Below are 11431 nucleotides of genomic sequence, written 5' to 3' on the forward strand. Positions count from 1 at the left end.
GCCTATGGTCCCAGCTACTTGGGAGGCGGAGGCAGGAGACTTGCTTGAGCCCAGGAATTGGAGGTTGCTGTGAGCTGTGATGCCACAGCACTCCACCCAGGGGGACAGCTTAAGGCTCTGTCTCAAAAAAAAATTAAATAAATAAAAAAACTATCCAGGCATCATGGCAAGGAACCTGTAGTCCCAGGTAATTGGGAGGCTGAGGCAAAAGGATCTCTTGAGCCCAAGAGTTTGAGGTTTCTGTGAAGTATGATGAGGCCATGGCACTCTACCAGGGCAACAGAGTAGACTCTGTCTCAAAAAAAAAAAAAAGAGAAGACGAAGACAGGCTGTGTCTGAATAGGACATATCCTGTATGCTATTATTTGCATTATTTATAAGCACCAGTATTTTCTTTTTGAAGCCATGATAAATCTGGAATAAGACTCCTAAGTTCAGGACAAAAACCTTGGGAGAAAAATCTTTGGGGAACATAAGAGGTATCTATCAGGTTCCACCTTTCAAATCTCAGCCAGAACCTTCTGCTTAAGCCCAGTTCTAGGTAATATCCAGTAAAGGTAGGTGAAACCACTCATGGTCCCCAAGGTGGGCAACGACATTCTAACTTCATCTGACCTGACCTGCCCTTGACATCAACTTGTCTCTGAGACTCCACAGGACACTGAAACCCACAGCCTTGTGGGATGAGAGGTCACAGTCCTCATGGAGTGAACTTGGCTGATTTCATCTCCAACTCCACCTCTATCTGCACCTGGCCACAGGCTCCCAACACGTCTCCTGCTTCCCCTCAACTTCTGCCTCTTCACAACACAGCTGCCAGAGCCATCTGCTAAAAACCTACGTCAAACTCCGTCACGCTGCACAGATCACCAGTCCCCAAGGCCTTCCTATGACCTATAAGTCCTTGCCCTATCTAACCTCCTACCTGTTTTCCCTCACTAGTCACCCTGGCCTTCCTGCTAGTCCAAGAACTTTTCTAGAATATTCCTGCTGCCTCAGGGCCTTTGTGCTTGCTGTTCTCCTTGCACCACTCACTCCTTCACTTGATTGAGGACTTTGCTCAAATGTCATGTCTTGACCCTGCTGCTCTCTTACATTATGGACTTGTGCTTATTTATTGCATTTTTCTTTGTCTCCCTGACTGGAATGAAAGCTCCCAGAAGGCGGGAAGGTGGAGTAAGGAACATGAGGCCTTAGGGCCATAAGTGGCCTTCTAGATCCTTGAGTATGGACTTTTGACTGAATCCAAATTTTATAAGACAAATCCTTTAACAAAGGGATTTTTTTTTTTTTTAAAGACAGAATCTCACTCTGTCACCATGGGTACAGTGCCATGGCCTCAGCATAGCTCACAGCAACTTCAAACTCTTGGGCTTAAGTGATCCTCTTGCCTCAGCCTCCCAAGCAGCTGGGACTACAAGGGGCTGCCACAATGCCTGGCTATTTTTTTGTTGAAGTTTGGCCGGGGCCAGGTTCGAACCCACCACCCTCGGTATATGGGGCCTGCGCCCTACCTACCGAGCCACAGGCGCCACCCTTTATTTATTTATTTATTTATTTATTTGAGGCAGAGTCTCAAGCGGTAGCCCTGAGTAGAGTATGTGGCATCACAGTTCACAGCAACCTCAAACTCTTGGACTTAAGCAATTCTCTTGCCTCTGCCTCCCAAGTAGCTGGGACTATAGGCACCCGCCACAACACCCAGCTATTTTTTGGTTGTAGTTGTCATGGTTGTTTGGCGGGCCCGGGCTGGATTCGAACCCGCCAGCTCTGGTGTTATGTGGCTGGCACCTTAGCTGCTTGAGCTACAGGCGCTGAGCCTAGTTTTTCTATTTTTAGTGTGGATGGGGTCTCATTCTTGCTCAGGCTGGTCTTGAACTCCTGAACTTAAGCAATCCACACCCCCTTTGCATCCCAGAGTGCCAAGATTACAGGCGTAAGCTGCTGCATCTGGCCTGTTCTGTGAAGTTTGGATTGAGTCAAGGGAGTCCAAACTTGGGAATCTAGAGAACCACATGTGGCCTTAAGGATGCAGGTCCCCACCCCTCCCCAGAACTTTATCCTTAAGATGATCTCTTTTTTTTTTGAGTCAGAGCCTCAAGCTGTCCCCCTGGGTAGAGTGCCGTGGCATTACAGCTCACAGCAACCTCCAACTTCTGGGCTCAAGCGAGTCTCTTGCCTCCGCCTCCCAAGTAGCTGGGACCACAGGCGCCCGCCACAACGCCCGGCTATTTTTTGGTTGCAGCCGTCATTGTTGTTTGGCGGGTCCGGGCTGGGGATTCGAACCCACCACCTTAGGTGTACATGGCTGGCACCTTAGCTGGTTGAGCTATAGGCGCAGAGCCTAAGATGACCTCTTGGGTCTACCTAGCACTGTCACCCCTTATTTACATGCCCAGAGCATGAGGCTACAGCAGGCCACTTATCTCAGGCTATTTTGTTTCTCTAAGTATCTGTCTCTTCTACTTCTACAAAGAACTACTTTGAAGTCCTAGGCACCCAGGATGGAGGAGCTCAGTAAGGGTAGCTCAGCTACACCCCTCAGTGGGGCAAGTAGTAGGACTTCAACTCTAAGGACTCATTAAGCATGATCCCGCCCACTTCCTACCTGTGCTCATTCATTTATTCAGCACAGTTGATGAGTTCTGCTCTGTTGGCTCAGAGTAAATGAACCAAAGCAAGGCTGCCCGGCCCACTCAGAACCCAGTCCAGTGGGGCACACAGAGAGGTTAGCAAACATAGTCTTTTTATCTGGACAAAGTGCCGTGAAGTGACAGAAAGCATCAGGGAGACTCACTTCATATGACATGGTTTGGGACAGGCAGGGGCAAGTGGAGACCTACAACTACCAGGGACATCCTCATGACAAGCAGGGAGCAGGCCGGGGTCAGAAAGGCTCCATGCACTAAGGGGCTTGGTGTGTTCCCAGAGAACTGGAATGACGGAGCCTGGCCTGGGGCAGGGGGTGATGACTTGCCCAGCCAGGCTCTGCCCACTACCCTCCAGTTCCTCTCCATTCAGAGGAGAAGAGATCCCTGGGACTCACACAGACAATAAGGGCCAGGGGCAAAGGTCAGGAGAATCATTCAGGCCTGTGTTCAGGGGGCCTTCCCTGAGGCCCACTCCACTCCAGCCTCCTTAGGCCTCTCCCCTCCAGCCAGGGCTACTCACCCCGCCGCCGCCGGGGGCACTGCGCTGTATGGAGACAGGGGCTGCTGGCTCCTTGTAGCCACCATAGGACTGGGCCACTGGCTGCTGCTGCTGGTAAACTAGAGGAAGGGACACTGGGACTCAGAACCAGTCCTTTACCTCCTGGAGTCCCCCAAAGCCCCTATTATGTATTCCTCCCCACCCCCAACCTGGTTCAAACCCCACTTCTCAAAGGCTTATGTCCACGTGTACCTAGCACAGGCCTGACTCTCATTTTCAGAGCAGTAATCCTCTTCCTGGGGAGAGGAGTGTGTGCATGTGTGCGTGTGCGTGTGTGGACGAGGCTTCTCCCACATCCATCTCACCCCAGTCCTGGCCTGGCCACGTGTCCCCTGGCCCACTCACCTGGGGCACTGGTCGGGATGTGGTGGGGCTGCTGCTGCTCCGGGGGTCGCCGGTAGCTGCTGCTGTCCTGGGAGTCTCGGCGCTCCGGCTCCAAGCCCTCGCCCCCGCTGGGGCCCATGCGGCTCTTCTCAAACTCCTCATGGTATTTTATCTGCAGGGACAGAAGGTGCAGAGTGAAGGACCCAGCAAGCCAACCAGTCCCCTCTTGTTGGTATTCAAGTTCCTGGGAGGGGAGAGACTCCCCAGGGGCTCTAGGCAGAGAGAGCCAAGTCTGTGCCCTTGGATAAACTACCTCACTTTGCCAAGCCTCAGTTTCCACCTCTGCAAAAAGGGAATCTGATGCCTCCCTCTGGTGTTGTCGGAGGATGTAATGACATGAAGGATGTGATAGAGACACAAAAACTGAAGCCTCACATGACTGTGAGCTGTCATTTTTTTTTTTTTTTTTTTTTTTGAGACAGAGCCTCAAGCTGTCCCCCTGGGCAGAGTGCCGTGGCATCACAGCTCACAGCAACCTCCAACTCCTGGGCTCAAGCGAGTCTCCTGCCTCCGCCTCCCAAGTAGCTGGGACCACAGGCGCCCGCCACAACGCCCGGCTATTTTTTGGTTGCAGCCGTCATTGTTGTTTGGCGGGTCCGGGCTGGGGATTCGAACCCGCCACCTTAGGTGTACGTGGCTGGCGCCTTAGCCGGTTGAGTGCTGTCATTTTTATATGCCTGCGGCAGGGGCATCTACCTGGCCAACAGTAAGCACAGCAGCAACTCCTGTTTCTTGAGCCCTTACTACGTGCCAGGAGGCACGGCAGGTGTTACATGTCACAGGCTCATCTGACCTCATCAGCACCTTACAAGGGGGACAGCCCAGTCCTTGTGTGGCAGACAAGAAGGAAAGAAAGGACGGGCAGCGCCTGTGGCTCAGTGAGTAGAGCGCTGGCCCTATATATCGAGTGTGGCAGGTTTCAACCCAGCCCCGGCCAAAGTGCAACAAAAAAATAGCCAGGTGTTGTGGCAGGCGCCTGTACTCCTAGCTACTCAGGAGGCGGAGGCAAGAGAATCACCTAACCCCAAGAGCTGGAGGTTGCTATGTGTTGTGACACCACAGCACTCTACTGAGGGTGACAAAGTGACTCTGTCTCTAAAAAAAAAAACGAAGGAAAGAAAGGGACCAGGCAAAGTGGTTCAGGTCTGTAATCCTTGCACTCTGGAAGGCCGAGCCAGGTGGATCCCTTGAGCTCAGAAGTTCAAGGCCAACCCGAGCAAGAGTGAGACTCTGTCTCTACTAAAAATAGAAAAACTAGCCAGGCATTGTGGTGAGTGCCTGTAGTCCCAGCTACTCGGGAGGCTGATGTAGGAGGATCCCTTGAGCCCATGAGTTTGAGGTTGCTGTGAGCTATGATGACACCATGGCACTCTACCAAGAGTGACACAGTGAGACTGTGTCTCAAAAAAAAAAGGAAACCAGAGGGACACAAGTGAAGTGAGCTGCATGCAGGTCCTAAGGCCTGTGCGTGATGTCACAGAGGCCAGAGTCTAGGAATACTCTGAACTCTGGACAGTGAGGACAAGGAAATGCCAAACCCTCCCTAAGGGTAGCCTGCTGCTATCTTGGAAATGGGATCCTCCTCTTGTTAGGTTCCCAAGTAGGCAAAGAGAGGCCTACTGCTCTAGTGAAGACCACCCCACTGGGCAGGCAGTGCTAGATGAGGCTCCAACACCTTCATCTAGCCCCTTGTCACCACAGGACACTGTTAGCTGTAGGGAACCCCGCCTCTACCACCATCACATAAGAGAACTTTAAATTGGGCCTTGTGTTGTCTGAGGGCTGTTACTTGCTTGGGGCTGGGAGCATGAGCGGCCAAGGTCAGGAGGCAGGGGATGAGGCAACTGCCCAGCCTGTAAAGTCAGGTGGAGAGGGAAGGAGCATTCTCTGCCCAGACGCGTAGATGCTATGATGGGGGGCTTGGCCAATGTGGGGAGTCTGCAGCCCCTGCCAGCTCCATCACAAAGACCTAAGCAGGGTCAGCCAGAAGAAGCACCCACCCCCAACCACCAGAAAGGGACCTCTCTTTGTATCCCAAGCGCCAGCCCCAGCTCAATCCTCCTGGCCAATGGAGTCAGACAGGAACAGACCCTCATCCACCTTCTTCTTAAGTTGAGTCCCAAGGTGGAGCAAGAACACGGGTTTGGGGTTTCCTCAGCTAGATTCAGACCCCAATCAGTTCCAGTCCTCCTCTGTTCTCATCCTCTGTGGCACCTCTTCCAGCCCTTCCTGCCTCACAAGTCTGAGGAACTATCCCGATGGCCTCCTGTGACTGTTGTCAGACTCACCAGCAACTTCCTGCACCTGGTGGCACCCTGGCCCTGCAGCTGGCCGGCCCGCTGCCCTCAGCATCACCTCAGCCTCCTGTCCAGCTACTCTCACCCCACCTGAGCCTCCTCAGGCCCAATGCTCAGCCAATATGGGACAGGGGGAGAGGTAAGATCCATGTTCCCAGGCACCCCCACCCCCGATCTCAGGTAGGTCGTGAGGCGTGTATTAGGTGCACCTGCTTAAGAACACCACAAACCATTCAGACCAGGAGGAGCTAGGTCACTCCACTGAGTGCGGCCAATGCGGCCCCCAGGACAAAGATGTGGGCTGCTGCTCTCTGTGGACACCATGGGCAATCCACTCCTTCCTGAGACAGTCAGGATGACCAGGAACGAAAGAGAGGAATCTGCTTCTGGAAACTCGGCATTTCCCTTGCTCACAGGCAACTGTGCTATGCCTTCCTTCCACATTTAATGGATCTGCTCTGTGCACAGACCTGAGCCATCCACTGGGGCCAAGAGGATGAATAAGGAAGAAAAGTGGGTTCTACCTTCAAGAAGACTGGTTTACTGGGAAGGAGATTCTCCAACAGGTAATTGCCCCACAGAATGGAAAGGTGTGGGCAGTCTTTTTTTTTTTTTTTTTTTGAGTCTCACTTTGTCACCCTCGGTAGAGTGCCATGGCATCATAGCTCACAGCAACCTCAAACTCTTGGGCTCAAGAGATCCTCTTGCCTCAGCCTCCTGAGTAGCTGGGACTACAGGCGCCTGCCACAACACCCAGCTAGTTTTTCTATTTTTAGTAGAGATGGGGTCTTACTGTTTGTTGCTCAGGGTGGTCTAGAACTCTTGAGCTCAAGCAAGCCACCTGCCTCAGCCTCCCAGAGTATAAGGATTACAGATGTGAGCCACTATGCCAGCCACAGAGGCAGTCTTTTTTTTCTTTTGAGACAGTCTCCTCACTCTGTCATCCTTGGTATAGAGTGCTGTGGCATGACAGGTCACAGCAACCTCAAAATCTTGGGCTCACGTGATTCTCTTATCTCAGCCTCCTGAGTAGCTGGTACTATAGGCACCCACCACAACACCCGGTTATTTTTAGAGATGGAGTCTCACTCTTGCTCAGGCTGGTCTTGAACTTAGTGAGCTCAAGCAATCGGTTGGCCTCCCACACTGCTAGAAATACAGATGTGAGCCCCTGAGCACATGGGCAATCTTTTTTTTTTTTTTATAGTGAAAGAGTCTCACCTTATCACCCTTGGTAGAGTGCTGTGGTGTCACAGCTCACAGCAATCTCCAACTCCTGGGCCTAGGCTATTATTCTCTTGCCTCAGCCTTCCCGAGTAGCTGGGACTACAGGTGCCCACTACAACATGCAGCTATTTTTTTGTTGCAGTTTGGGCAGGGCCGGGTTTGAACCTGCCACCCTCAGTATACAGGGCCAGCACCCTGCTCTGTAGGGTGGGTGAGGGGTTCAGGGGCTGAGGTTTCTTTCTCCTGGAGAATCAAGGGAAGGCCTCTTGGAAGAGGTGAACTTGGAGCTAAGCACTGAATGACAAGGAGGACTTAAAAGATATAAAGGGCAGGGCTCGGCGCCTGTGGCTCAAGCGGCTAAGGCGCCAGCCACATACACCTAAGGTGGTGGGTTCGAATCCAGCCCAGGCCTGCCAAATAACAATGATGGCTGCAACCAAAAAATAGCCAGGCGTTGTGGCGGGTGCCTGTGGTCCCAGCTACTTGGGATGCTGAGGCAGGAGACCCGCTTGAGCCCAGGAGTTAGAGGTTGTTGTGAGCTGTGATGCCAGGGCACTCTACCCAGGGGAATAGCTTAAGGCTCTGTCTCAAAAAAAAAGATATAAAGGGCAGGAGAGCATAGGAGTTTGAGTGTGCAGATGTCTGGGATTGAGAGGCAGGGATCTTCAGGGCAGCCAGAGCTTAGGAAGGGGGTGGGGGGAGAGGAAAAGGGAAAGGTTGACTTAGGGTGCTCAGATGCAGACCTGGCCAGAGGGGGCCGTTCTCTGGACAGTCAGAAGCCTGCAGAGGTCTTTCCTGCAGGCGCTGAGAGGGAGCAAGTAGAGAGCACAAGTCTGGGACTACTGCTAGCCATCCTGCCCACTCCATGGAGAGGGCCCATCTCAAGAACAAAGCCTAACAAAGATAGTGAATGGCAGCCTGACTGGTCCAACTATGACAGAAACAAGATCCCCTAGACTCCCCAATCAGATGACTCACGGACTCTTACATACATATATTGCCCCAAATGGGAAATCACCTCCAGCTGAACCTGTTTATGAGGGAGGAAGTCTGGCCAGACTGAGAACCAGCTCCCTCCAGGAAGGGAAGCCAGGCACGCCCAGACATGAGGCAATGCCCTGCCCTCAGGTCCCTAAGACAGGGGCAACAGGTGAATCTCCCACCCACTTGCTAAGTGTGCCCCCATCCAATGGCAGGGGTGGATGTGGGACTAAGGGAAGGAGACACCATGTAGCAGGCCTAGTCCACACACATCATGCATATTAGACCACTCAGTCCTCCCCACCAGCTTCTAAAGCAGCACTCTCACAGCCCTGGTATCCAGAGAGGCCGAGGAACCTGCCAAAGTCATCTAGACAAATGGTGGGGAAGGGCAGGAATCAAGAAGCTGAAGGCAGCCCATCCTCACTACTCAGGGGTGGTCTAGCCTTCTCTCATCCGTCAAGGCCATCTCAGCACCTCATTCTGGGGCCTCTGGCCCTGGTTCCCAGGCTGAATCCATTGGCTCCTACACCAACAATAGGGTGTGCTGTCCGTACCAGTGTCCCCTACTGGATGGAAGCTCCTGGAAGGTGGTGAAGGAGCCGATCATTCTGATCCTGGGGCCTTAGGGCTGATCAAATGAATAGACCAGGACCCTGAAGACCCTCTAGCTATATTTCTTAAGCTCCAGTCTCCAGACTACCTGCTTTTGACTCAACTGGATGGCTTATTAGTAGGCAGGTTCTAGGGCCTTCCAGAGAATCTTCCAAATCAGGGCCGAGGTCCTGGAATATACATCTCTAAAAAGCACCCGAGGTAAGTCTGAAGCAGGCTTAAGCCTGAGAACCAGTGGTCTAGAGCAGAAATTGGCAAACTATGGTCCAGGGACCACATCCAGCCCAAGGCCTATTTGCTTACAGCCCATGAGCTAAGAATGTATTCTATAATGTTTAATGCAGTTGGTGGGGAGGGGAGTAGAGAGATAATGTTGCATTATTTCATGACACATGAAATTTCTCTGAAATTCATATTTCAGTCTCTGGAAATAAAGTTTTATTGGAACACGGTCACACCCACTCATTTACTTCTTACCTATGGCAACTTTCACGCGTAACTACAGAGCCCAGTAGCTGCTGCAGAGACCATACGGCTCGCTAAGCCTGAAATATTTACTGTCCAGCACCTTACAGAAAAAGTTTGCTGACCCCCGCTTGCCAAAATGCTTTGGCTGCATATTCTTGTTGGTTAAATATTTTGAAGAACAATTCTCCTGAATTAGGTATATAAGTTGTACAGAAATATCATTTTACAAATATGGAATGTATATTGTAAAACTTACACAAAAAATATGAATAACAAAAGTATGATATGAAAAATAACCAGGAGTTCTTTGAGACAGAGTCTCTAGCTGTCACCCTTTGTAGAGTGTCGTAACATCACAGCTCACAGCAACCTCTAACTCTTGGGCTTATGTGATTCTCTTGCCACAGCTTCCTAGGTAGCTGGGACTACAGGCGCCCACCACAACACCTGGCTATTTTTTGGTTGCAGTTAACACTGTTGCTTAGCAGGCCTGGGCCAGGTTCAAACCCACCACCCTAGTGTATGTGGTCATTGTCTGCCGACTGAGCTACGTGCTCCAGAACCAGGAGTTCTTTTTTTTTTTTTTTTGAGACAGAGCCTCAAGCTGTCCCCCTAGGTGGAGTGCCGTGATATCACAGCACACAGTAACCTCTAACGCCTGCGCTCAAATGAGTCTCCTGCCTTAGCCTCCCAAGTAGCTGGGACCGCAGGCACCCGCCACAATGCCCGGCTATTTTTTTGGTTGCAGCCATCATTGTTGTTTTGGCAGGCCCGGGCTGGATTCGAACCTGCCACCTTAGGTGTATGTGGCTGGCACCTTAGCCACTTGAGCCACAGGCACCGAGCCCAGAACCAGGAGTTCTAAGGTTTTCTTCCTGTACCCTCACCAAGATGCGTTGCCCATATCCCATCTTGAAGACCCTCACTGGGGTTTATTCCCTTCACTTTTCAGGAAGGAAATGGAGTGGGGTAACAACCAAGGAAAGGTGCTAGGGCTCAGGGTTTGAGTGCCCTGTGAGTACTAGGCTGGCCTGGGGGTGGGGAAGGAAGTGGAACAGAGAGTGACAGCCTTCCACAACCTCCCAAGGGCAACTTGGAAAACAGGACACCAGGACATGAGAGAAACTGGCCCTTTCCAGGCAGGCCCAGGCCTGAATTCTGCCCAAGTCTTGGGCACATGACTGGAAGCTGATTCTCACTTCCTGTCCATCAGGATCCTGCCCTGCCTTTTCCTGATCTGGAAAACGGGGTGAAGGTGGAAGAACAGAGAAAGAGGGACAAAGCCTGCTCTGTTTCCTGGAGATCTCCTGCTGTGGAAGCCCCTGGTCAGGGTCTGATCCATGCTGCCCACCCACAGGGCAGTTAAACGCTTTCTTTCTCTGCTGCCTTCTCTCCTCCTTGGCACTTGCTGTCATGTCAGGAGGGCAAGAGTTAACAATTGGCTGGGTAGAGCTTATGCGTTAATAGCTGGGCTGAAGGAGCCATGGCCAATCGCTTCTGCTGGCTAAACAGCAGTTTGTTCCTGCAGCCTGGGCTGAGGAAATAGGCCAGGCAGCAGCAGCAAAGCCCAGGACAGAGTATGGGAGGGACGCCGCGGAAAGCGGCTCCCTTAGGGGTTTGGGTCAGGACCAGCCTGTCCTTTCCCTGCCTCCTGACTTCTTACTCAAGCAGGGACCCACACCCAACAGTGAAATGGGCTGAGCCAATTCCTGAGGAGGAGGCAGCTAGCCCTGGCTAGACTGAAAAGCCATCGGACCCCCATCTCCCACTTGGAAGGGCACCCAGGGTGAAGCTTTTACACATACAGGGCAAAAGGTGAATCTCCCCAGACTCTTTTCCTTAGTGACCCCTATCCACGAGTGGTAGGGGGAGATGGATAAGGGAACAGGACACCCCCTCCCCCAGACCTCTAGAGTCACAAGGCATCTGCCCTTCTGACTTTTTTTTTCCTTTTTGGGATTTTTCATTTTATTAAATCATAGCTGTGAACATTAATGCAATCATGGGGTACAATGGGATAGTTTTATATACAATTTGAAATATTTTCATCAAACTGGTTAACATAGCCTTCACAGCATTTTCCTAGTTATTGCGTTAAGACATTTATATTCTACACCTAGTAAATTTCACATGTACCCTTGTCACCGTAGGTGTGATCCCACTGATTACCCTCCCTCCACCTATCCTCCCTCCTCCCCTCCCCTCCCTCTCCCCTTTCCTCTTCTTCTTGGGCTATAATTGGGTTATAG

The 11431-nt window shown here is 51.7% G+C and overlaps 1 protein-coding gene across 1 annotated transcript in view; it reads right to left on the minus strand.

The window, feature by feature from the left end:
* Nucleotides 1-11431, minus strand: part of LASP1 (LIM and SH3 protein 1) — a 52236-nt gene that overhangs the window by 3630 nt on the left and 37175 nt on the right. Inside the window, exons 5-6 of the mRNA XM_003786431.3 lie at nt 3556-3706; nt 3172-3269 (exon numbers count right to left, since the gene is read on the minus strand). Coding sequence (XP_003786479.1) covers nt 3172-3269; nt 3556-3706 — 249 coding nt within the window. The remainder of the gene's footprint in view (nt 1-3171; nt 3270-3555; nt 3707-11431) is intronic.

The sequence above is a fragment of the Otolemur garnettii genome, unplaced genomic scaffold (genome assembly GCF_000181295.1).
Source record: "Otolemur garnettii isolate 467f Iridium unplaced genomic scaffold, OtoGar3 scaffold00018, whole genome shotgun sequence".
Lineage (NCBI taxonomy): Eukaryota > Metazoa > Chordata > Mammalia > Primates > Galagidae > Otolemur > Otolemur garnettii.